The sequence below is a fragment of the Metarhizium robertsii genome (genome assembly GCF_000187425.2).
Source record: "Metarhizium robertsii ARSEF 23 chromosome Unknown MAA_Scf_3, whole genome shotgun sequence".
NCBI classification, from domain to species: domain Eukaryota; kingdom Fungi; phylum Ascomycota; class Sordariomycetes; order Hypocreales; family Clavicipitaceae; genus Metarhizium; species Metarhizium robertsii.
In genome coordinates, this window is record NW_011942171.1 from 4906200 (window position 1) to 4932125 (window position 25926).

At 54.1% G+C, this 25926-nt stretch overlaps 7 protein-coding genes across 7 annotated transcripts; 4 read left to right on the plus strand and 3 right to left on the minus strand.

Moving 5' to 3' along the window:
- Window positions 1-516: 516 nt before the first annotated feature.
- Window positions 517-2233, minus strand: MAA_08471 (Major facilitator superfamily domain protein; the record flags this gene model as incomplete). Its single annotated transcript, XM_007826469.1, has 3 exons — window positions 517-1006; window positions 1226-1638; window positions 1694-2233. The coding sequence occupies 3 exons, from the start codon at window positions 2231-2233 to the stop codon at window positions 517-519; spliced, it is 1443 nt and encodes a 480-aa protein (XP_007824660.1).
- Window positions 2234-3897: 1664 nt separating this feature from the next.
- Window positions 3898-5169, plus strand: MAA_08472 (Glycerate kinase; the record flags this gene model as incomplete). Its single annotated transcript, XM_007826470.1, has 2 exons — window positions 3898-4486; window positions 4556-5169. 2 exons carry the CDS (start codon window positions 3898-3900, stop codon window positions 5167-5169), a joined length of 1203 nt encoding a protein of 400 aa, XP_007824661.1.
- Window positions 5170-7058: 1889 nt separating this feature from the next.
- MAA_08473 (multidrug resistance protein 1) lies at window positions 7059-11177 on the minus strand (the record flags this gene model as incomplete). The annotated part of the gene is made up of 6 exons (XM_007826471.1): window positions 7059-8755; window positions 8810-9960; window positions 10013-10611; window positions 10664-10718; window positions 10775-10962; window positions 11025-11177. 6 exons carry the CDS (start codon window positions 11175-11177, stop codon window positions 7059-7061), a joined length of 3843 nt encoding a protein of 1280 aa, XP_007824662.1.
- Window positions 11178-13449: 2272 nt separating this feature from the next.
- On the plus strand, window positions 13450-15727 carry MAA_08474 (N-terminal binuclear Zn cluster-containing protein; the record flags this gene model as incomplete). Its single annotated transcript, XM_007826472.2, has 4 exons — window positions 13450-14017; window positions 14090-14388; window positions 14450-15138; window positions 15202-15727. 4 exons carry the CDS (start codon window positions 13450-13452, stop codon window positions 15725-15727), a joined length of 2082 nt encoding a protein of 693 aa, XP_007824663.2.
- Window positions 15728-16035: 308 nt separating this feature from the next.
- On the minus strand, window positions 16036-16571 carry MAA_08475 (zinc finger domain-containing protein; the record flags this gene model as incomplete). Its single annotated transcript, XM_007826473.1, has 2 exons — window positions 16036-16506; window positions 16563-16571. 2 exons carry the CDS (start codon window positions 16569-16571, stop codon window positions 16036-16038), a joined length of 480 nt encoding a protein of 159 aa, XP_007824664.1.
- Window positions 16572-16960: 389 nt separating this feature from the next.
- On the plus strand, window positions 16961-18052 carry MAA_08476 (uncharacterized protein; the record flags this gene model as incomplete). The annotated part of the gene is made up of 2 exons (XM_007826474.1): window positions 16961-17207; window positions 17262-18052. The coding sequence occupies 2 exons, from the start codon at window positions 16961-16963 to the stop codon at window positions 18050-18052; spliced, it is 1038 nt and encodes a 345-aa protein (XP_007824665.1).
- Window positions 18053-20128: 2076 nt separating this feature from the next.
- MAA_08477 (WD40 repeat 2) lies at window positions 20129-21949 on the plus strand (the record flags this gene model as incomplete). Its single annotated transcript, XM_007826475.1, has 1 exon — window positions 20129-21949. One exon carries the CDS (start codon window positions 20129-20131, stop codon window positions 21947-21949), a length of 1821 nt encoding a protein of 606 aa, XP_007824666.1.
- Between the last annotated feature and the right edge of the window lie 3977 nt (window positions 21950-25926).

Genomic DNA, 25926 nt, shown 5'->3' on the forward strand with positions numbered 1-25926 from the left:
TACTTAAAGGTAAGCTTAGTAAAGAGAAAGCTGGTATTACACAGAAAAGGCCTAATAAATTATAAAGCCTAATAAAGGGGCTTTATATTAATATAGAACTTATTAATTATATAGCTAGAATATATACCTAGGTAAGAACCCTAGGCCTAGGTGTTCCTTTTATATATATAAGGTAGTTACCCTTCTCTTCCTTTCTTATAGTAACTTAAGACCTTTAATATCCTACGAGATTATTATTAAATTAAGCCCTATTGCTCTAAGCCTTTATAATTGAACCCTTGTCACACGGCACGTCACGCAAGGACAGCCTCGATCGGCACATGAAAATACGGCACGGGGAGAGAAGCATCCAACTACATGATGTCAAATAGGTAGTTGATACAATGTGACCAATACACTCCTTTTCGCCAGGCAAACATGATGCGCCATGCCGTGCCATATCCAACATGGCGAGAAATCAACAACAGCCCCCAACTCGCGTCCACCGCCGGCATCTGTGGAAATCGAAGCCAGTGCCTATCTCATTCCCATCCCACTCCATTCCCGCAGCTTGTGTCCGTAAAACCAGAGCAGCCCGGGGCTGACTACGCCAATGCCAATGGTGGTGAAGGCAAGAAGGGAGTTCCCCCATCCAAGTCCCAGAGCCTGGTACATTTTCGGCGCAAACAAGGGAAAGCTAAAGCCAAACATTGTACGGACAAAGGCACCGGCGGCGGCGGCGCTCGCTGCGTAATGCTCGTTGTACGCATCCACCACGTATGCCTGGGCGCTCTGGAAAGCAATAATGAGCCCCGTGGCAAGTATCACGCAGCCGATATTGGGCAATATCCAGTGTGCCCCTGCCTGTGCCGTCCATCCATACACGAACAGGCCGATGGGACAGAGCACGGCGCCGATAATCATGGGCGGGACACGCCACTCCGGCAGGCCATCCTCGTGGCCGTACTTGGTTTGAAACTTGACGTATAGCTGGTCACGCAGAGTCAGCAACATGGCCACAGGACGCCTTGGGTTGGGAATAGTTTGCAAACCTTGTCAATCAACGGGTGCGAGATTTGAAGCCCAATGATGAATCCTATACCAAGAGACAGGTAGTTCAAGCTCGCGGGCCCCTTGGCCATGCCATACGTGCCTACCCATACAAGAGGAAATGTGTGCAGTCTATCGCCTCCATGGTCAGCTGTGGGTGATAAGAAATGTCTGCGAGTCTGTTGCCTTTACTTACACCAGATACATGACGCCATATAGATACGCCCGATATAAAGACGGTACTTGCACGGCAGGATGGGCAAACAACATGATAAACGGCACCAAGATGCGACGCCGGAGCACCTGGGACAAGGGCCGGTTCTCCTCCGTGACATGCCTCCGCCCAGTCTCCCTAGTCAGGCGCCTCGCCTTTTGCAAGAGGATCCTAGGGCCGTACGTCTCCCTCAGGAAGAACAGGGCAGCGACTTGGACGACGAGGTCGAAAGCAGACGTCGCCCAAAAGATCCAGCGCCAGGTCGTGTATATGGACACGTACGCCCCCAGAATGGGCGCGAGCACCGGTCCCAGAAACGTGAGCAGCCCGTAGATGGCCTGGCCCTTGCCGCGCTCTTCCTTGCGCCAGCAGTCGGCCAGGATGCCGTTGCATATCTGCCCGTCGAGTCAGCACATCGTCTTTTGTGTGTTCAAGTCATGACCAACGTACAGCCTGAGGCGCGCTCCCGCCCACGCCGCTCAGGAAGCGAAACGCAAGCATCTGCTCCTTTGTCTGGGCAAACCCGCACGCCAGGTTAAACACCAAGTACATGACATTAGAAAGCTGCAGCACAATGGCGCGGCCAAAGATCTCAGACAGCGGCGCCAAGACGAACGGTCCTTGGGCAAAGCCGAGCAGGAAAATGGTCATGACGAGCTGCTGCATAAACCCCGCGGGGACCTGGAGGTCGCGGGCGATGACGTCCATGGCCGGCGTCACCATGGTCGACGAGAAGGGCGAGATGAAGGTGAAGCACGAGACCAGAATGGTGATGCCCCATTTGCGACCTGCCTTCCAGTTCTTGGGGTTTTCCGGATCGTGCGGCCCGTCCCACGACACCACGATGGGATCGTCCGTGTCGAGCTTGAAGTCGGCGCCGGCGGCGTGGTAGGCCTCGACGTCATGCGATGTCGAGTCCGACGCCGCCATGTCGCACGCGGCGCTCAGCAGGGGAACAGGAGGCGACGGGGGGCACGAGTCGCGCTTCATGTCGATCAAGGCACTCTATTTGGAGGTTAGGGAGCAAAGGGAGCGGTGTGACTTGCCGACATGACTGGCTCGGACGAAACGTCGACGCCGCGTTCGCAGGATTATAACAACCGCCATGGCCGGCAGTTCACCGTCCGCCGACGATGCTGGTATTTTTGGAATTCCCAAAAACCAAAAGGATGCTGCGGGAGAGTTCAGCCCTGCAAGGCACACTTGGCCTGGGGCTGGGGGAGAGATATTTTTGGCCCGTCTTGTCCGAGGCAGCGCAAAATGGCCTCAAACCGGCTTCGGCGCACCATTCCATGGCATCGTTTGACGGGGCCAGCCAACCAGCTCACGGGGCTTTATCTTTATGACTACCTTTATGCTTGTTGACTGGGTCCCTGGCTCCGCGACGACGTGGAGTCGCCGTGGAGAAGAAGAGAAGGTGCATGAGTGACGCGGCGATCGGCCCTTGCGCCACAACGTAAACTTGATATTCCCGGCTGCATCAGGCAAGTGGTCGCGTGGTCATCGAGGCCGGGCCCAACTTTAACCAGACCACACGCTCGACGCTCGCGGTTCCCCAGACGGCATGGGATGGGATGGATGGCGGTGACGATGCGGTGCGTCTGCAGCAGCAGCACAGGTTGCAACGTCCCGGCCAACCTCCGATCATGATCCGATCCGACGTCCTGGTGCGGTTTCTATCTTTAGTCCAGTACGGGGACTCGGTACGGCGCAGCGAGGCCAAGCCGCTTCGCTCGTGCGGCCAAAATTAAACCTCAGCCGATGCGAAACTGGGCCATGCCAGAGATGCCCTAGAGTATACCCAGTGTCGTCATGTCATACATGTAGTTATATGATGAGAATCATTAATGGATGCCGTCTATACCCATAAACAGGCAGTTCATTCGTGGGCTCGAAATTTTCCTGGCCGTCACCACTCCATGTTTTTCGACCCGGGGCCAGGATCAGGGCTCGAGAGCGTCACGGCCCAAAACAACAAGTTCTTTTGTCCGGGCCAAACTTTGCAGATAACACCATCAGACCTTACTACTATACCCTTACCCCTATAATGCCGCATTGGGTCGGGAAATTGGCGTCTTGTGGACTTGCTAGCGCTCCAACGTGTTCTAAATCAGTCCATTTTCAACGCCGAGATGCTGCACTGCCAGAGGACTTGATTAAGGCCCGTCCACGGAAACACGTTCATGTATGTGTTGCAACACACCAACGGCCCACGGGTGTGGATATCCATCACCAAGTTGAATCTAATCTGGCAAGTATTCATGCGTGCGTCCTCTGCAAGCCATCAGAGACATCTTGTCACAGCCTCGACAATCTGCCTTGTAGACACCAAGCGCTGCGGCTGACGTCGGGGCCGTATCCCATCGTGGCGATACAGCCTCTAGTTTCCCTGTTCCGTACATCCGGTTGAAACTGGAAATAAACGTGCACAAGCCGGCCAGGAACACCGTGTATATTGCAGATTTCGTCATCCATGCACATGGCGGTGGCAGAGTCGGTACGGGCGACGTCTCTCTTCCCATCCGGGTCCATGGCATCACGCTGAGACGTGGCCTAATTTCCATGTATATATCTGTGTTATGCGGCCCCTGAATGTAGATCATGTCCCGGTCAGTTTCCCACGCATTGGAGTTCAGCACAATCAAATGACCACCATGAAGCCTCTTCGCATCCTCATTGCACCCTCGGGCTTTAAAGAAAGCCTCGAGCCAGACGAAGCCGCTGCCTGCATCGAAAAGGGCATCAGGCGAGTCCTGGACAACGCAACGTCCATTGTTCGCCGGATGCCCGTCCACGACGGCGGAGAAGGCTTCTGCAACGCCCTCGTCGCCGCCAAGGGCGGTGAAATTCGTCCCATAACGGTGCTGGGACCGCACAAGACGCCCATCCCCTCGCACTACGGCGTCATCGGCGAGGACAGGCGCACCGCCGTCCTGGACATGGCGAGCGCAGCCGGCTTGCGGCTCGTCCGCCGAGACTGCCGGGACCCGACGGCCACGACGTCATACGGAGTCGGCCAGCTCATAGCCGCCGCTCTCGACGAGGGCTGCACCAAGATCATCATCGGGTGCGGAGACTCCGGCACCTCGGACGGCGGTGCCGGCATGCTCCAGGCGCTCGGGGCAAGACTGCTCGACGAGAACGATCAAGAGTTGCCCACGGCCGCGGGCGGCGGCTCTCTGATACACCTGCGCAGCATCTGCCTAGACGGACTTCATCCGCGCCTCCTCGATTCCCGCTCAGGTAAGCACCTTCCCTACCGAGAACCGGAAACGGACCGGCCGATGCTCACACACGTCGTGTAATGTAAAGGCGGGCAGGCCATCGAGATGGAAGCCGTGTGCAACATCAAGAACATCCTCTGCGGCAGCAACGGCGTCGCCCGCGTCTACGGGCCGCAAAAGGGCGCAACCCCCGCCCAGGTGCACGTCTTGTCGCGAGCCATGGACAATCTGGCCCGCGCGGCAAGCCCCGTGCTCGGATACGACATGTCGAGCGCCCCCGGTGGCGGCGCGTCCGGCGGCCTCGGCGCCGGCCTTCTTCTGCTCGGCGCCCGTCTCCGGCCCCGAGTGGCTGCCATCGATGAATACTTCCAGCTGCAGCAGACGCTCGACTCTGGCTGGGACATTGTCTTTACGGCCGAGGGCGCGCTCGACTCCCAGTCCACCAAGGGGAAGATGACGGGTGAAGTTGCGCGGAAAGCGAGGGCGCAGGGGGCCTATGTGATTGCCTTGGTGGGCACAATTAGCACGGGCGCGAATAGCGTCTATGAGGATGGGTTCTCGGCCTTTTCGAGTATCCTAGACTCTCCGCTGAGCTTGGACGATGCTATACAGCAGACGGCGAGCCTGCTTACTTCTGCGGCGGAGCGGACCATGAGGGTTGTCCAGGTTGGTCTGTCTCTTCAATCGCGGGATGGCCTGTAGCATGGTCGAAAGAAAACTACACTACTTCAGTACATATTTAGTCGATGAGGATTTTAGTCACATACCGGTTGTCGCTGTTGTGGGGGAATGGAAAGCGTTTCTTATAGCACATATTCCAGGAATAATCATTTATATCAAGCCAAGTATTTTACTTTAGCTACGTACCTTTTTTGTTTATAATCTGCCTCATGCCGTGTTTGTGCCCTTTGATTCCTGCTTTTTTCTCTGGCACTTGATCCTGATTGGCGCACCGGTTGAGTTTGCCTCTTGCTCGTGAGTCATGAAGCGTCTGGGAGACAGTTAGACAGTAACAGCTTATCACGCAGTTGGCAACTATCTTTTGATACATCATGACTGTGTTAATAATGGTTGCCATCAGAGGTAAAATTTCCTGTATAGAGACATGTCATTGACCAGTTGAACTCACAGATTCATAGAGGCATCTTTCTTAGTACTTGGGCGCTTGAATTATACGGTAAGCATTTCAACTCCCAGAGCTATTCAAACATCCAGCCAAGCCAACTCCGAGATGGTTGAACACGTATATGAGTTCTTGCCTGTAGAGGATGGAGCGTTAAAATTCGAGCTTATAAAACAGAATACAGCTGGCCTGAATTGTCGGGTGCAGACGAATACTCAAGAACCTGCCATGCCTCATTCACTCGTAGAATTTCCGATCCAGGTTGTCGCCAACCACCCAGTTAGCCACCGCGAGGTATAGCGCTTTGGGCATTTCGGGTAACCGGGCCTATGCTGGCGATGCATTGTCGAAGCTAAATGGAAGCATGGTGATTTCCAGTAATAGTGTGCGCAAAAAAAGATAACATTAGTGATGTCTGAAGGACTCGAATACAGGCACTGAGAACCCGGGAAATTGATTGACCCTTTTAATACCCTGTTGGAGCCCCTGAAAACCCCTGTGATGACCCCGGGCCTCATCCTAGTCCTAATTTTGAACCAGACCCTAGAAAAAGCAAACATCGTAATTCGTGACCCTTGGACCTTCAATTATCGCCCGTTTGACTCAACAGACAGAAGCTTATCTACCATTTTCAACTCAAAGTAAATCAACTGCTACGATCGTAGACGGACAATATCGTCACCAAGCCGACGTTCTCCTACCCGACAAGAGATATAGTACATTCCCGTCGCAAAGCACCCGAGAACTTACTTTCGATGCACAGTGAGGGGTGGTAAGTGTTCAACCCCTTCAGCAGCACTCAACACCATCAGATAATCAAATACTTGTGACTGCAAACTGCAAGGCCAAGGGACATATATCAGATTCTATACAATTCAATTGCAACGCTGCAGTTAACACTTCAAGCCACTTGTCTCGTTGGCTTCCCCTCTAAGCGTGTATGCACATCTTGACTCACTCTCTCTATCTGTACGTAGCCTTTGACACCCACTGACACCGATGCTGATAACGCTACTACACGAAACTTCAACTTGCCTCGGGCTTGGCAAGCCTCGCTCTCAACCGCCAGGGCCAGACGCATTCGAATACAGCGGATTTGTCGGGCGATGTACCTTTAGAGAGTCTTAAAGGTATTGGTGGGCTACACCAACCCACATGCTCCTCTCCTCGGCTGCCTTCGCTCGATTCTGAATCCGTAAAGGAGCACATAACAAGCCAATATCCTCTCTGGCACGACCTCATCCTACTTGGAATCAGCTGCTAGCAACGCAACGTTTGTGAAAAGTAGGGTTGGTATTTTCGTTTCCAATGTACACGGAGTAGTGACCTCGTCGCGAAGAAACAACGATACAAACCAAGCGCCATACATGGTGTAGTATCCGCCGGGGATACACTCGACGCCTCCTTCCAAACACAAGTTGACCGCTTACAACCCGTCTATAATAGTATACATTGTGCCACAAGCCTATCAAGACTCCCGATCCAACGACTGCCCCAGCACCATCTCATAGTACATGCCCTTCTTATCCACCAGTTCGTCGTGCGTCCCCAATTCCATAATATTACCCCTGGCAAACACGGCAATCACATCGGCATCGCGAATCGTGCTTAGTCGATGGGCAACTGCAATTGTAGTTCTGCCCTCTGCCGCACGGTCCAACGCCTCCTTCACAACCTTTTCCGATTCAGTGTCCAGGGCACTTGTGGCCTCGTCGAGCAACAGTAATCGGGGCCTGCGAATCAAGGCTCGTGCAATGGCAATCCGTTGGCGTTGGCCACCTGACAGCGACAGACCCTGGTTGCCGCATGCTGTATCAAGGCCTTCTGGCAAGGACGAGACAAAGTCCCATACATTGGCGCTCTTGCAAGCCTCAATGATTTGTTCTTCTGACGGATTGCCCTTTTCAATACCCAGCGAGATATTTTCTCGTATGGACCCCTGGTAGAGCACGGGTTCTTGTTGAACAAGTGCTATGTCGCGACGGTACCTGCACCGATCGAGGCTCTTCACATCTCGACCGTTGGCACGGAGCTCGCCGCTCGTCGGATCGTAAAAGCGTTGCAGGAGCGCTATCATGGTGGACTTTCCACAGCCAGAGGCCCCTACAAAGGCCACCATTTTGCCCGGCCTGATGGCCACGTCAACGCCGCGGAGGACCTTTTGCTTCGGCCGTAAGGGATACGAGAACTGGACTTTGTCAAAGATCATTTCCGTGCCCTTTCCACCGAGTTCCTTTTCGGCAATGGTGCCATTACCCTCGGGTTGCCAGTCGCCATCGCCATCATCAAAGAGAATTCGGTCCCGACGGAGCCGGAAAATATAATTGATGGCGGTCCCGGCCTTGGTAATGCTTGTCGTATACTGGAATAGCATAGCGGCAGCCTCGCCTGAGAAGACAATCGCGATAAAAATAACATAAAACTGACCAGACGTGTATTCGCCCGTCGACACAAGCTTGCCGCCATACCAGAACCCCAGGCCCATGGCAAGCATGGACACAGACTGGCTGAGTGCATAGAAGAACATTTTATAGCCAAGGCTGCCAATAGCATGGCGCGCAATACCTTGTAATTTTTCTCGGTATCTCTCAATCACGGCTCGTTCGAGCGCAAGGGATGAAACTGTCCTGATCCCCATGACTGCTTCAGCTGCCACAGCGCTGCTCTTGGCGAAGCGCTCAACGGTGTCTTCTTCAAACTTGAACTCTAGTCGGATCCGCATATATCCCGAACCCACGATGAATGGAAGAGCTCCAAAGGTCAGAACTAATCCCAACTTCCAGCCTGATATAATGGCGAGGATGCAACTAGCCACGAGGTTTACGATGCAGATGACCAAGAGAGAGATGTTCATTGACAATAGCTCCTGCAGGCTGGTGGGCTCTGATGCCAACCGTGACACGAGAGCCCCTGTTCCGTTTTCGGGTTTGTCAAAGAATGGCATGTCTTGACGGAGCGTGTTGTTGAAGATTTCGCCGCGGTAAAACTTCATGGTAGTCTGCGCAACAATGTTGGACAACCACCCAGCAACAGCATATAGCACGAGGTTTCCCAAGGCCACAACGAAGAACATGAGAGCAAAAAAGTTGCCCTTGTCAACGTCAATCGTTTCAAAAGCTTCCATCGTCTTGGAGAACAAGACGGCAAGTGCCGGATAGGTACCGCCTGTAGAAGAACATTAGCATGAGAAGGCCCAAGCACTGAATGAGGATAGTTTACCTCCAGCAACACAGGTCAGAAAAATAACAAACGCCGGCCACCACAGAGTCCTTTGCTCTTTAAGAACTAATATCAGTCCGTGTAGTAGGCCGTAATGCTTCCCTCCGGCCCTCGTCTCCTCATGCATCGTACCCGTCGTCGAGGCCCGTGTGAGCTCTTTTTCCATGTCGACTACCCGCGCATCCTTGTCATGCTCAGGCTCATCTCCCATAGAGTCAGAGGTCTTTCCCAGGTCTTGGGCTCGAACAAGCCGAGCATACGCTCCTGCCCTTTCAATCAATTCTGAGTGTGTTCCGTTTTCGACAGTTTCGCCTTTGGACATGACGATTATGTTATCCGCATCACGAATCGTCGATAATCGATGGGCAATAATAACCATGGTCCGGCCCTTGGCAACATTATTCAGTGCAGCCTGGACAATTTTCTCGGCATTTGGGTCGAGAGCACTAGTAGCCTCGTCTAATAAGAGCACCTTGGGGTTGGAGATGATACTGCGGGCAATGACAATACGCTGCTTCTGGCCGCCCGACAACGACGCGCCCCTCTCGCCAATCCAGGTGTCATACCCTCTTGGCAGATCCTCAATAAAGTCGTGAGCAAAGGCCGCTTTACAGGCCTCAATCACAAGAGGTTTTCGCACTTCGTGAGGCAAACCCTCCTTGTCCGTGCCCGTAAGACCATCTACAACATTCTGGTAAATGGTGCCACTGAAAAGAGTAGGCTCCTGTTGAACGAGTCGAATATTGGTCCTTAACCAGCGCAGGTTGAGATCTTCTAGCTTGGAATTGTCAAGTGTAATGGTTCCCGCAGAGTAGGTATACCAACGCTCTAGCAACCCAAATATTGTACTCTTTCCGGAACCACTGGCACCTACCAGCGCGGTAGTCTTATCCGATGGAATATCCAAGTCTAATCCATGCAATACCGGAACACCGGGACGGGAGGGATACGCAAAGCGCACTTTGCGAAGTTTAATATCACCCTTGAAATTCTCGATGGTCTCTCCGCCCTCTGAAAGAGAGTCGATCGCGGATTGTCGGTCAATAATGGCGAAGAGGTCTTGAGCCGCAGCCATTGCTTTCGAAATGGCAATTGTCTGCGGTGCAATTTGCGTGAGAGCTTGGGCTGCCACCAGGACGGCAAAAATCACGCTTCAATAGGTTAGCAATAGATTATGACCAAAATAGATATTTCAAGACTCACGTAACAACTGTGCCCGGATTTTGAATCTCGCCATCAGAATACATCCTCATTCCTTGCCAAAAGGCCAACGCATATCCTGCAATGACACTAAAGAACTCAATGGGAAACATGATAGCATAGACCAGAGACTTTTTCTTGCCAATCTGTCGAGCCCTCTCTAATATCCGGTCAAATCGCATGGTCAGCTTGGGGAAGGCCCAGAACGCGTGGGCAGTGCGGATGGTTGCAAAAGCTTCTTCAGCAAGCGACCCCGATTCGGCGTATATATCGAACATCCTATACTCGTACAATGCATCTACATAGATGGAGCCCAGTGTGACTATGGCATTGAATGGCACAATGGCTAGTGTGATGAGTGTCAATTTCCATTGTACTATAAACGCAACGACAAAGGCAGCCACAAACATAGAGAGAGCCTGGATGATGAGTCCAAGCTTCTCTGATATGCCGTTGTTGACGAGATTTCCGTTGGTGGTGATTTGGCCAGATACCGATGAGGAAGGACTGTCGAAAAAGGAGATCTCCTGGCGCAGAGTCTGTCGCACAAAGTCGACTCGAAGTTCCTTGGTTGTGCGGATGGCAGTAATATTGACGAGGCCCTGTATCAGTCAGTGCCACGGCCCCAAGGCAACGATACGTCTCAAAACTAACCGTCCAAAGGAAGGTCAAGCAAAATTTGGCAATAAAGAGATATACAAAGTACAACCTGTGCGAAAGACCATATTAGTACAGGTGGCATAAAAACGGCACGAATCAACCTACGTAAAGTGGCTAACTTCGTCCATGTACCCATCGGGCGACAACTTGCCGGTAACGAAGTTGTTAAACGTATTGACAAACTTTCCAAACACAACGTCCATCAGAGGAAGAACTACGCCTGCACCTATCATGCCCAGGCAGGCGATGACGTTCAAGAGCCATCCTAGCTTATCGTTGTATGTGAAGACACGCTAGGTTTTCCCGTCAACTTCCACGCTAGACTTGGAGTAGAACATGCTTGGCAGTGACGTACGAGAAAAGATGTGAAGCTTGAGCTTCCACTGGCTTGTTTATTGGGTTTGACGTCGGGTTGGTCAGCTTCTTCGGGAGTTGTGGTGGTAGACTCGCGGGAATTGCCGGGGGGCGGCGAGGCAACTTTGGCCGCCTCTTTCTGTTCCACGCCCATGCGTAGATATATGGTCAAGGACAGGTGTAACACAGTTTATCTCAAACTAGTATGAAGAGGGCGAGTTCGGGGGCTTCGAGGCAAACACGTCATGGAGATTTCCTCCTTTCTTCCGTGACAGAGACGGCTCCGACAGTCGATATACCAGCTGCGGGAGTGGGCTGTGTCTTTCCAGAAATGTTGCGTAACGGCCAGGCTTGCGTAGCTTGAGGAGAAAGACGGCCACCGTCAAGCTGATTGGAGGCCCGGGGTGCAGAACGACTCGCCGATCTCTAGGTCATGTCAAGGAGGGAGATTTGTTTATTATACAAGGAAGCGGGATCGGACCAGATTTGCGTCGACGGCTTGGTGGAGCAGGAAAGGCAATTGCTGGCGTAGTAGGAAATAGTTGGCCTAGTCAGAATCCGCCACATGAATTGGCCCGGCCCGCATGTCCTCTGTGCCGAATATTCTAAAGTTCTCTGATTGTCGTCAATGAGTCCGCCACATCCTGGTCAAGTTGGTCGCCAGTCCGCCGAGCTCAGGCAGGGGGTCTGGCCGTGCGATACCCGTCATGCTCGGGTCTGGGTCAAGGGCAGGAGTAGCAGGCCGGAAGTCTCAGAAGCGCAACATGTCATACAAAGCAACAAGCTTCGCGTGGGAGATGGCAAGTCGATTGACGAGATTCGCGTGGTCCTTGCGTTGCATCAAGTCACGCCGAAGCGGTTGGCGTTCCGCCAAACCCTCGAGTGCCCCGAGCTTGTCTCTATTTGGCATGGTTCGGTCTGCGGCCGCAGTCGACAACGGCAGGATAAGGCAGGAGCCACGCAGCTTGGCAGGACGAAGCCTCTGCGGCTGCCGCGGCGTCCGCGGGGCCCGAGCAACCAGAATTGGTCATATGGCGAAGGGATTTGCCTTTAATCCAATCACGTCCAAGAAGCCGTCAACTTTGTACACCACAATTTCACTTTCCATCGCCAGCCAAAGAGCTTGCATTTGCCATCTGCCATTAGCCATTCCATTTGCCATTTTCTGCTCGGGCCCGCTGCTGAAGACGGAAGGCAAACTCGGCCGTTATTTACCTGCACCGACGCACCGACCCAGACAGAGGAGAGGGAGTCGACGTGTGGCCATCACAATAAACTCGGGTCTGTTGGCCGTGGCCGGTCTGGTGGCACCCCCCGCCAATCCTTCGCCTAGGTGGAATCAATGGAATCTGACACCGACATCCGTTGAAACCGTCCAAACGCTCTGATTTGATAGTACCAACCAGTAATCGTTACCAGCAGGCCTTCGGTGTAGGGCTGGACCGCGAAACTGGAACTGCACTTTATTCACCTCCAGCTGCCGCCCCTCCGTCGCTTTCCACCCCAAGACAAACCTGCAAAAGAAGGGCCATGCAGAATTCGGCCCAGGGCCTGGCTCTGTCTCACGGAGGAGTTGCCTCCGCGGCCGCCGACGATCCCAGCGGCCGACGAGCTGTAAGTTGTATTCAAGCCGCATCCCGGAGTCCTGTTTGCACCCAAGGTACGGCAGAGGACGCAAGATGCCCTTGACCCTTCATCCATCTGCTGCCGTCTTCGGACCCGTGCTGCTGTGTGTCGCCGTGTCGCGGATCCGTCGCCGCCGTCCTCGCCTATTCTTGCCTGCATAATTGTGTCTTGGGTTGATATTCATTGTTGCCAATTCGTCCACGGAGCATCTGTGCTAACCACTAGGTCTTCGCGCGTCGCAGTGTGATCAATGTCGACTAAGAAAGGTACGTCATAGTACCACCTTGCATCCCCAGGGTGGCCGACAATGGGGGAATGAGCACCATCATTCCATTGTATCACCATTCAATCATGCCCTTCACTACATACATACTTATGTATAAGTACCCTTGAGCCTTCACCATCCTCTTTGCGCATCTCACCCTGCCGCTAGCCTGCTCTCCGGCCCCGGCCACGTCTGGCCTTTGCGCGGCTTGCGCCCATTCCACCCTTCATGATCCATGACGCTGACTGTAGCTTCATCTTGGCCGTATATAGATTCGCTGTGATAAAGACTGGCCATGCTCAAATTGCCGCACGGCCAAAAGATCTTGCACCTCCACAGGCGCCGGCCAGCGGCCGAAAGAACCTCGACAGCGTGTTCTCATTTCATCACAATAGTTAGTCTGCCTGCCTTGATATCCCACAAACCTTCTCAATACACCTCGTTCGCGAGCAACCCCTCACAAGCCCCCCTTTATTTATTTACTGCTGTCGGCGTCATGACCGTCTCAACTTGACTTGGTCTCGCAAACGCCGTCATGCAACTACAATTTGCCAGACTCGCAATAGCACCTCATCTTGCTCCTACGTGGCAAGAACAAACTGCTGACTTGGAAACTCATCCGTCGTACCTCACCCACAGTGAGAAGAAGATTGATCAAATTGAAAGCCGCTTGGGCAATATTGAGGTACTCCTCAAGAATATCGCCAATCCAGCTGCACCTATCCAGTTTCACTATGACCCGACGGCCGCAGGCAACACACCACAAACCGGTAGCAGTAGTATCCCAACTGCTGCCTCAACCGGCGACTTTGACAGCAGCGACGATGAATCCGCCTACGGTGGTGATACGGGCTTGATTGCCCATACCACCTTTGCCAGCGAGTTCCTCGAGAGTGCCGTCAAGAGAACATCCCTCCGCGAAGTGAATCCCAAGATGGCTGCCGGCTTGAATAACCTAAGCCAATTGGTCGAGATGCAAAAACGTCGATCAATAAGTCACGGTCCCCGGTTTCCTCTCCAGAAGCCTGTGCCGCCGGGTGGCATCTCAAAGCTCCCTATGCCGCCCATGCAGGCAGTTGTGAGTCTTTTAAAGCACGCCAAAGGTACCATCCCTTTTTTTTTGGTTCTTTTCTCACCCCGTATACTTCAAGCCAGGCAAGCTAACACTCCACAAGCTGCTCCGCCAACCCTGTTCACCATCATGTGTTCGCTCGTCGGGCTGCCAGACTTTACCGGGCTGTGTCGCAGGGTGTATTTTGCAACAGAGGAGTTTTCTGACGCCACATTCATAATTGTAAATGCCATGCTCTATAACCTTTTCATGGAGCAAAACTCACTTGCTACCGACCCCATGGCACGGGATGAGTACCACGCATATATGAGTCAGAGTCAAGCCAACCTTGAGACTGCTCTTGCGAATACACACCTATTCCTGGCAACAAGAGTCGAAAATGTTCAAGCATTACTACTAGGCGTATGTAACCCCCCAAACAATCATGGATCATGGAGGTGTCTTGCTAACATATTCAACCCAGGCTCTCTATGCTGTGGATGTATCCCGCCCTTCAGTCGCGTGGCATTTATCCTGCATGGCGGCTCAGCTCTGCCAGACTGGTGGATTTCATCGCTCGGAATCGCTCAAATTCGACCCGCCAGCAACAGCCAAGTTAAAGCGGATACTCTTTTGGCATGTGTACACTCTTGACAAAGGTCTAGGCCTCAGGCTTGGTCGAGCCCCAGTCATACATGAGTGTGACATTGATATCCCGCGTGTATTCGAGTTTGATGGTCTGGGGCAAGAAGACTCATCAACCATTCCGACCCTCTGGATCAAGATGAGCTATCTGCAAAGTCGAATCTACGAGCAGTTGTATAGCCCGAGCGCCCTGAAAAGCCCACCGGCAGATCTCGTTGAACGAGCAAGAGCCCTTGCCAGCGAGTGCCGAAAATTTGAAGTCGAGGCCGACAAGGCCCGTAACGAGACGTACGCCTACCTCAAGGCGGTCAATTCGTCTGATCTGGTTGACGTGTTCTTGCGAGGCGACGAGGTTCAGTTCCAGGTCACCTTGACACTGGTATATCGCGTCATCCCCGCGCCTGAAGGCTCAGTCAGTCGCTTTTGCGACGAGTGCTTGGCCACGGCTCGAAAAGCCATGAAGGTGCACCAAGAGTGCACCAAGAGGTCTACGATAGGTGGCTATTTCAGATCAATTTATATCCATTGGTAGGTCTTTTTGTGGCCATTCCTTTGATGACTATTGATACACAATGTTGATACAGATCCTAGGAACCTTCTCCTTACCCCATTCGCGCCATTCTTCGTCCTCTTTTGCTACGTCATCGAAACCGGCTCCCTGGATGACCTCCGATTACTCCAGGAATTCGTCGACTCTCTCGACGAAGCAAGAGACGCCTCGGAGACGATTGAGAAGCTCTATCGTCTATGCCAAGTCATGTGCGACGTGGCCGGCCTCTACGTGGAAGCCAAGTCCCAACAGCAGCAGGACCAGACCATGGTCCCCATCGGCGACGAGTTCGAAATGTACCTCAGCCAGCTGGGCTTTATGCCCACCGAGGACCAGGCCATGGGAAATACCAACGCGGCCGGCGGTCCACCGCCACTCAGTGGTCAGGCCGCACAGATAGCGGACTGGTTCTCCGGGAACCGCAATATGATGGGCCTCTTGGAGGAAGATTTATCGCATATCGATTCATATCGGTGGATGCAGCAGCAGCAACAGCAGCAAGCGGCACAGCCGCAGCAGATAGTATCTCCGCAGGTACCTCTGGCACAACAAACCTCTCCCATGTAATGACTTTTACCTGGCGTTGATTATTTAATTTTTTTTCCTGTTTTGGGGTTGAGATCGGGATCATCACGTAGTTATGAGTTATGGCATGTGAACCTATACCAGGTCGAGTTTGGCTCGGCACAAGTTATGACGGTGGTGTACTGAGGCGGGTTGGCGAAAGTTGGCCCACGGGCCGATTGCTCCTTGCATATAATCCATCCCATAGTCAAAAATAACATGAGCGTTGCACGCTAGAAAACCGAATTGTACCGTTATCATTGTGTCATACTCGTGGCGTAAAGAAGAAAGAGAAAAGGAGAAGAAATGAATCAGTCGGTCGGATACCGTGGGTCGTAGACCTCGTACCCTTCGTCTTCCGTGTCGCTCTCCACCAGGGAGTCTTTCAGGACGGGCTTGACGGGCGGGCTCGGCGCGCTCTGCACCGTCTTCTGGACACCGTCGGCCGGCGCAAAGGCACTCTTGAACCCAGTCTTTTTGAAACCGCCCTTTTTAAAGCCCCCCGCGGCGGCACTGCCCGAGCCGCCCTCCTGGCCGGGCAGCTTGATGCTCACCAGGCCCTCGGCCTTGGCCTCGGCCTTCCTCGCGCGGGCGCCGGCGTTGGGGTCCCGCACCATGGCCTTCATGTCCTTGAGGCGCTGCTTGTGGGAGTGGTCGTAGCTCGAGAGATGGGCCTCGTAGTCGTTCATGCGGGAGTAGCCCTTGGAGCAGAGGTTGCAGTAGAAGGATTTCTGGGCCTCGCGCGCCGACGAGGTCTGCGCCGGGGGCAGGGTCTGGTGGCGCTGCGGGCAAGGTCAGCTTGGCAGGAAATCGCGACAGCGACGGGCTCTTGACGTACGGGAGGCATGGCGGGCGGCGAAGGCTGCTTGGACACGGCCTTTGTCGAGAGAGAGAGAGAGAGAGAGAGAGCTTGGGGTGCGAAGATGGGAGACGGACGTTGGGAGGTGAAGTCTGGTGGGCGCCAGAGAGCACCACATGCAGGCATCGACCAGACTTGAGGTGGGCTCCGCTCCAGGGGCCGCAGCCACTGACAGGTGCCGGAATTAGCGTGACCACGCGACTCGCGCCGCACATGCAACCAGACGCCAGATTCCCCAGGCAGCTATGTAACTTATTCTGTCTGGTATCAGAGTCGGCGCCCGATTCCACGTTGCCAACAACAACATCGAGTCGCATCTCGTCAACCCGCAGGACGACGTGTTTCCGCGCGGGCTCCCCCACCGTTGCGCGAGAGCCATGGACACCCCAGGCGGGCAGGGCCTGCACCACAAAGAATCCCAAGCGACGCTCATCTCCCTCCTCCAGCTCGACCCGTCGCCCATGGACTCGCCGTCGCCCTCGGCCGCCGACAAGGAGAGCAGCCTCCCCGCCGGCCAAGACACCGCGTCACAAGACGAAGGCGGAAATGGCTCAATACGCAGCGGCTCGGCCGGCACAACCAGCCACCTGGGCCTGAGCAGCGGCCGCAGCGCCATATACTACTGTCCGTCCTCGCAGCGCGCCGTCCTCCCCTCCGCACGACTGACATGAACAGCAGTGACGCGGGTGCAGAGATACTCGTCCTACGCAACGGGCGTCTTCACGGCCCTCCACCTCGCCAACGTGTCCCTGATACCCGCCGTGACGCGGTCCGTCGCCGGCTCCGAGACATACCTCCTCATGACGCGCGAGATCTACCAGACGCCCGTTGCGGAGCCCGTGCTCGTGGCGCTCCCCGTCGCGCTGCACGTCGGCGCCGGCCTGGCCCTGCGCCTGCTGCGGCGGTGGCAGAACATGGAGCGCTACGGGGGCGGCACGCCGGGCATGTACGCGCTGCACAGGATGCGGGAGGCGCTGTCGGGCAAGGGCGCCGGCGGCGCGGTGCGCCTGTGGCCGCCGTTGACGTACATTTCCTTGTCTGGGTATGCGCTGGCGCTATTCTACGGGGCACACGTCTTCATGAACAGGGTGGTGCCGCTCGCCGTCGAGGGGGACAGCTCCAACATTGGGCTGGCGTATGTCGCGCACGGCTTTGCCAGGCACCCCGTCACGTCGAGGCTCGCGTACCTGGGGCTGTTGGCCACGGCGAGCGGGCACATGGTTTGGGGGCTGGCACGGTGGTTCGGCATGGCGCCGTCGACAGAGGGCTGGAGAGGCAGGGGGAGCGTGGCCGTGGACAAGAAGACGAGGACGCAGCGGAGGAGGAAGTGGTTGAGTGTTCACGGAGTCGCTGCTGGGCTTGCGGCGTTGTGGGCGATAGGGGGGCTAGGAGTTGTGGCAAGGGGGGGATTGGCGGATGGCTGGGTGGGAAAGGTGTATGATGGGCTGTTTGCGAGCGTGGGCATGTGATATGATGACGAGACCTGAATGTAGAATGATTCCCGAGAGCATACCGAGTACTACTACTACTACTGTACTCTGACAATAGAAGAATAATCACGGCTGCTTGGGTGCGTGGGAAAAAGGGGGAGGGGGGGGTTCGAAAAGATTGCAAAGATGCGAAGGATGCTTGCGTGAGGCGCCGAGGTTTGTTCATGGCCTACATGTAGCTGATGGTACAGGACGAGTCAAAGCATCTGAGTCGGCAATAGCCGTTGGCGGCTGAAGACGCAGGGTGAAAGCTTATTCCTTTCTGCGCCCGGTGAGCGGGACTAGAACAGCGGCCAGTGCAGCATCTGATCTCGCTCCAATTGCGCCGTTGACATGAAAATCCGCGGCCTTTTTTGTTCTTCCGAGTCGTCTGGTGGTTTTTCCATGTTCAGGGGTACATCTCTTTGGGCCGGGAATGTGGCGTGGTTAGATGGCGCTCTTCATCTACATCGACCACGACCCGTATAAGTATATACGTATGGTGTTGAGCTGATGGGAAGGGTAGCACGGTCTCTGTCACTGTCATTACATGTGAAAATTCATCACGATGGCAGCCACGCTGGACAGGCATCATCAAGTTATCTGCTGCATTTACCCAGTTACAGTGGGAGGCAAAAAGCATTTGACCCGAACAGGTACCTGGCTATCACGCCCATTGCTCTAATACACGACAGCATATTAGTGTATACTTCTCGACAGCCAAATATATTCTGCCAGACTATATACAAGCCATCACAGCGTCAATTGATAAGTCAACATGTTCAGGGGCTTGTGCGGCAACTCGGAGCATCTCGTTATCGACGAATTGCTCACCGTTTTTTCAATACTAGTATATTCATCCCAGCAAAGCTTCGAGACCGAAAGGGATTCGGTAATTCGTCGTCAATTAACACCGACCGTCAGGAGCAGTCGCGGAAACACGGGTCCAAGCCTTGAGGAGACAAACCAATCCTGGTCCTGCACCTATAATTGGTCAACAGTCAGCCTGCCACAAAAAAGCAAAACAATCAGCTCGTTGCCCCTTGCTTTTTGGGCTTCACTAGTAGCGTAGTCACTCCGCACTAAGCATGTACTCGGTACAGAGTACTCCGTACTTTGATAGCAATGGATGTGATTAGATGACGCGCTTGATGCTCAACCGCACAATTGTTTCTTTTGGTAGTCCGCATCTGTGCTTGGGGAGGTCGAACTGAGAGGAGTAAAGACGGCCTCTATCATATTCCATGAATTGAGGCCTAGTTTGGCATGGTCATTTGCGAGCCTCCCATGGCCGAGCGTCCATCTGCTCGAACTGATTTGACGGATGAATGGTTTGAGTTTGGAGACGGGTCGAAAAAGACTTGCGTGGACTGTGGGGTGGCCAAGACATGTCGCTGCCTTGGATCTTGAACATCAATGGCGCAGAGAGCGTGATGCGGAGACATGGGCTGCATCTGTTCTACGCAGGGGCAGAGCTGGAAACGCTTGAAAAGCTGGAAAGGCCATGATAATGGATGAGAGGCAGAGAGCTGCAGAGAGCTGGCCAGGAACAACTCGGCACTTGGCGGTGGCAGCATTTTACAAACATTTGAAGGACGTGCGCTGCAGCTCACTGGCTCCTGCCCTATTTCGGTAGTCACCACGAGGTAGCTCCTTCCTTCCTTTAACTGTTCCGTCCCTCACTAGCCAATGGCGCGTCACTCCCTGGTGAACCCCAACCCAACCCCCCACCATGGACTTCTTGTCGACATCCTCCATAAAATCCCCAGTCCTGCCGCGTCCCGGATGTATCGATATGAGCGCTTTCAAACCAGCCCTCGTCGTGTCGTGTCTTGCCTTGCCTTGTCTTATCTTGTCTTATCCCGACCGGCTGTCTCTTGGACTTGTCTCTCTTCCTGGCGGGCAACTCTCTTTCCCGGTGACTAATAGCTGCTGCTGTTTTGCCGCCGCACCTAGCTACGCCGTCTCCCTCGTCTGAATGGCACATCCTTTTTTCCTCTGCCACGAATGAGCCTTCACTGTTTAACTACGAAATAGAAAGCTGGCGGCGTCTGTCGAGCTGCTTTGCCTACGACAATGACTATGCCGAACAAGCGCAAACTCGTCCAATATGGAGAGGCGGAAGACCGTGACGATAGCTGCACCCAGACCAATTCTGACGCGAAACCGAACCAACCGTCGTCGCAGCCCCTAACCAAGCGCCTTCGAATTATAGGCCCGCCGCATACCCGTGATATTATATCAACGCTATCCGATGAGCTACTCATCCGGATTCTCTCTTTTCTAGATGAAAAGACGCTCCTTGGCGTATCTCCCGTGTCCAGGCGCTTCAACCGCATCACGTCTGATTCACAACTATGGCGACCGCACTACTACCGCCGATTCATCTTGCCCCGAGCTCATATGATCCCTGGTTTCCGCACAGGATCCACCCGGAGCTCCAGTAAGCTACGATACTCGACCAGCAAGACCATTTGGGCTGACGGGGGATGGGGGCGAAGAGGCGGCTTTGTCGGTGGACCCAACGAAACTGCGGCAACTGGTCCTGGGGAGCTCGTAGACTGGAAGAAGCAGTACAAGTTGCGACACAACTGGGCTCGGGGGGCCTGCGCCGTCGACGAAGTTCAGGTCCGTTGTGTCGAACGAGACACCCCTGCGGCAGAATGGCAGACCATGGTCAAGGTGGTCGATGGCCTGGCAGTCACCGTGGATGGGACGTCGGGCTTGAGAGCGTGGGACCTCAAAACTAGGCGACTTATTGCACAAGCAGACCTTGGGAACAACAAGGAGACAAATCAGCCCAGCTGCTTGGCAGTTGATGACTTGCTGCTTAATACCGGGAGACTAGATGTGGCCGTGGGGTTCGAAGACGGCACTTTTGCCATCTGGAAGTTGGAAGTCAAAACTGGAACGATCGGTATACTGTACCAGCATGCAAAGAATTATTTTGGCGAATTAGTCGCCATTGCGTATGCACACCCGTACATATTTACGGCTTCGAGGCTTGGATTTATTTCTCTGTTTTCGTTTGAGCACCCGGACGACGGGACAGCTTCAACTCGAGAGTCAGATATCGGACCCGAGAGCGGTGTGCGCAGGTCATCAGTGGCAGAGTCTGGAGAGACGGTTCCTCCCCCGGGCTCCCAATTCACCCAACCGCGTCTTCTCACCTCGCTCAAGTCTCACACCACACGGCCACCGCTTGCCCTATCAGTACGTCGCATGGCAACTTCAGTCATTGCCTCGATCGCATACACCTTTGACGCCGTCGGGGGATGGTCCATTGGCATACAGGACCTGGACATTAGGCCGTCTGGATCGGCGACGCCAGATATTGTTACCTCGAGAGTTGCCTACACACTGCCAACCCAAACTCGCAGGTCAGCAACGTCGTCCCCGTCCTCTTCACCTTCCCACTCACGGGCCCGCTCTCCAATACCGCTGGAGCCTGAGGAAGACGGCCCTATCCGGCTATGCTACAGTCACCCCTACCTACTTGCCACTTTGCCAGACAACACATTAGTTCTTCACCTCTGCACCTCGACTGCTTCATCGCTCTCCATTTCGCCAGGCATCCGTCTTTGGGGCCACACCTCGGGCATCTCCGACGCAGAAATCACGCCGCGGGGAAAAGCAGTTAGTATCAGCACGCGTGGCGACGAGATTCGGGTTTGGGAGCTAGAAGGGCGCGTGAGCGGAAGCAGCGTCGAGGTACGGCCAAGGCGGCCGAGTGATGATGGGGAGCAGCGCACCGAGATGAAAGGTTCTGCGACGCCAAGGATTATTGCCGACTTGAATGATACGAAGAACTGGGTCGGTTTTGACGAAGAAATGGTGGTGGTGCTGAAGGAGGCTCGGGACGGACGAGAGAGCTTAATGGTTTACGACTTTACATGAAGCTGCCAAAGCAACATTGTTTGACGATGGATACTTTTTTTTGGCATGCATGCCTGGTGTTCATCGGGGACGCGCACACGACGCCAACGCATGCTGTCGGGCTTGGCGTGGCAAATCGGAACACTGGAACATTGGACTTTCATTCAAGCTCGCGGGCGAGGGTTTATGCAGATGCAATGCCGCGTCATTGTAAATTGCTGCCTAGAAGACATGTCCGACGCGTTAGCCCTCCACGTGTTGCGGAACACGATGAATGCGGCAAGTGAGGGCAATTTCTGGGGGCAATCAAACCGTCGGCCGTGGATCAAATGCCTTTACAATTCGAAATATGTGACCTGATACACGGTACAAACATACGTCTCATGAAATTTCCAACATGAATCTTACTGGAATACCTCCTCTGGATTCCGACAATGGGTACATGGACTAGGTTAGGAGGCCTGGCTGTTGGATGGATGGATGGATGGATATGAATTGGATACATGGGCTGTTAGTCGCAGGATTACAATGTAGGGAATTTTGCCGGTGGCAGCTTGAAGATGGACGCATAGAGGTAGATCTGTAGAAGGCAAATACAGCCAAGGGCAGTTATGCCAGGAACATGCCTCGGCCATTGCGGAACATGTCGTAGATGTTGCCAACGCGGTGTGTTGTTGTAGTGGACAGCCTGCCAGGCTTGCATAGTGCAAGGTCAGCATGAAGAAATGCGAATAGACTGACGAATGGCATCATCTGCAGGTTAAGCATACAGAGCACCAGTGACGGATCGTGTGCCGCGCCGCTGGCCCTAGTCTCGACGGGTCTGATACACCGCCACGCTCTGGAAGCAGACCATCGTGGCTTGCGCAGCTACCACCTGCTGTTTTGTAATGTGGAAGTATATCACGTTGCACTACTCGGGGCGGTAGGCCGTGAAGAACTATGGTAGTAGGTGAGATGCGATGCTGTAGTCTAAGGCTGGGCTCTGTGTTTTCAACCTTGTTTACTGGCCACTGGCTTGTTGTCTGCTTGCAAAGTGTCACGTTTGTAGTTGCAGGGTATAAGCATAACGGAGGCGGTATTCGACCAGGGAGTTGGGCGTCCGTGTTCCCGTATTTGTAGTATGAAAGCGTACTTTGGCAGTGGGAAGATATTGCTAGCCTGTTGATCAATCGACTACGCAGCTCAACATGGCAGTCTTGGTTGTACTGTTCATTCTGCCAGTACAGTAGGGGTCTGAAGGCAGGGAGTGTCACGGAACATGCGACATTGGTCCAGCGCCCGAGCTTGAGAATGGACATATTGACACTCGCATATCCTGAGATGGGTTCTGATGAACTTGATACAGGTCTTGTACGAACACGCGGCGATATCGTTGGAATGTCGACTTCCCAGCGTCATAACCATACTTGGCCAGGCCGTCGTGATATAGCCCAGCTACCCAGTCTGATTCGTGCAAAGTCTTGTTTTTGACTGGACTAGCTGTGCGCCGGTTTAACAAACATATCCATTCTCGTCAACTCGAGGAAAAAGACATGTCGCCGGGTCTCATGTGAAGATGGGGCGTTTCCGGCGGGTTGGAAACAGACGACTTCATTGTCAAGTGACTATGTCGTGCGCAAGCCATCACCCGGTCTACATCACGACGTCGTATCCTCCATCGTGGTGGATGGCTGGATTGATCTGTTTAAGCTTGTGGTGGGTGGCGGATGGCGGTGGAGAGCCAAGATGACCAGTTCAAGCGGGCCGTTTTCAAGAGGCCGTCCCCATTCAAATAAATGATCGACGTCGTATCAGGCAATTCTCCTGGTTGCTTGGTTGCTTGGTTCTCTTCGCCAATGTCCTCCTTAGTCTTCGCAGAGGGCACTGTGTGGCAGGCGCATGAACTCTCAACTCCCGCAGGAATCAGGATACAACCCAACTCTAGGTTCCACGGCATGTCTATGATGCTCGGCGTTAAGCTTCAGCAAGCCCATATTAACCATCCCGTAGCACCACGGCCACTGCCTTCGCATTCGCCTTTGGCTGGCAGGTTCCGAAGAAGCCGTACCGAGAAGTCGTCTAGTCCATCAACTCCAGGCGTCAGCGTTGCGTGTTTCCCTTGTGCGGGGTTTTCGGGAGGATTTGATTTGTAAACCCCGGAGGGCAGCTTAACAATTGGCATGGCGAAGCTGCAATGCCGTCGTGCGGGATATCTGTGATGGCCCAGCACCGCGGTGCGCAACTCCGCCAGAGGCCGAGGGACATTATCCCTCATGGCGGCTCTACTAAGCGTACCCCCCAGTGCCTCCCGCAAAGACTGGCACAGATAGGCCCCGTCCCCGTTGGCCTCGTCTGGTGCATGTTTAGTCCTGGGCGCTGCACATGCCCCGCGCCGCCGCGCGCTGCCGCCACTCCATGTCCATGTCCCAATCCCATGTCCATCTACGCGCTAAAAGAGGCATCGTGCCTCGAGATGACGTTTGCTCTTGTCGTCAGCGCGACTGCTGTTTTGGCTGCAATGCCTGTCATGTCAGGTCGAATTGTTCTTCGTGCCGTGTTAATAGGTGCGCAGGGCCAAAACGCAACCATTGTCAAATTTGCGCATCTCAATTCGGCTCGAAACGGTGCCATTGAGGTTTGCGACTGATAAGCCCAGAGGGCAAACAAACGCTGGGCGGCCGGCATCCCACCACTGGCCACGGTCCACCAGCCCACGCTGGCGCTGCACGGCATTTTGGCTTATCAATTTATCGATAGGCGGCGGGCGGCTGTCAACTAATCCAACACAGGTCCGGGCCCGTTGATGGCTTTGCTGCTTTGGCTTTGCCACGGCCTTCGCTTTTGCTTTGGCTTGTCGTCTGGACACCGACACGCACCCCCTCCCTCTAAACAACCCTGTCGTTTGTACGGAGTAGTCGCCTGCCTAACCTGCTCCTGCCTCGTCCTGTATAGGGTCCTGACTAGTAACTACACCCACTGTAGTTATGTCCTGCATCGTCTCATCCTGTAAGCCGCTCTTTTGGTCGCTCACCTGCGCCACCCTGGCCAGCAAAGCTAAGCCTGAAGCGGCATCGTCACACTCATTGTTTCGGTTTCTGAGTGGTTCTCATGCTCTGTGACTCCATATCTTGTGACTCACCTCCTAGGCTCTTGACAGAGGCTCTTGTGCTTCTCCCACTTACACTGTACGGAGTTTTCCCTTCGGCCTATCGTTCACGACCGGCCTCGACGAGACACCTTTGCGCCTTTGCCCGCTCCTCCCCTTAATCCAGTTAAAAACTTGCGCCTCTGAGTAGGGGCAGGTGGTTCGTACCAGCTAGGAACTCGTGTCACCCAATGGTGAGCGTGAGGCGGCCACTTCGGCCTCATTTTGCCTGGTGCAGGCTCATCATAGGCTCTGGTGCGCACAGTGATGTGCGATCAGAGAAGCTGCTGTCACGCGGCCCGCTCTCGTTGGATGCGCAAGAAACGACATTGGCCAATGGATTCCTCATCGAGGCGCCGAGTCGTCAATTGACTCTCCGTGAGGCTTCTGCCCATTGGCAATCCCATGCCCACCTGGTGCAGGTCCCTGTACACCATATGGCATGGAGGGTGAGGGTTTGACAGCGGCCTTGTCCAAACCAGTCAACCCGTTGTCAGCCTCAGATGTGGTGCGTAGCCGTCCTACTCGCGCCATGTACCGAGAGTGCTAGGGCTGTCATCTGTAGTCGCCCATGGCCATGTTCCAGTAATCTCAAAGCCAAGCGAGAGCGGTTTTCTTCACACACAACGCACAACGCCATAGAAATGTCCATGTTTTTCTTGTTTTTTCTCGTGTGTGTTTTTTTTTTTTCCTTCGTGTATAGCCCATATTTCACTTGTGGGCGGAAGCAAAGCCACTATATGCAGTATTTGGTGAATGATGGCGTTCCAGGCCAAGGGATGATGGAGCGTGGTCCACTATTGGGACGCGATTTAGGCAGCCAGGGGCCCATTCGGCTCCGCAGTTCTATTTCCAATCCTGAGGACTATAC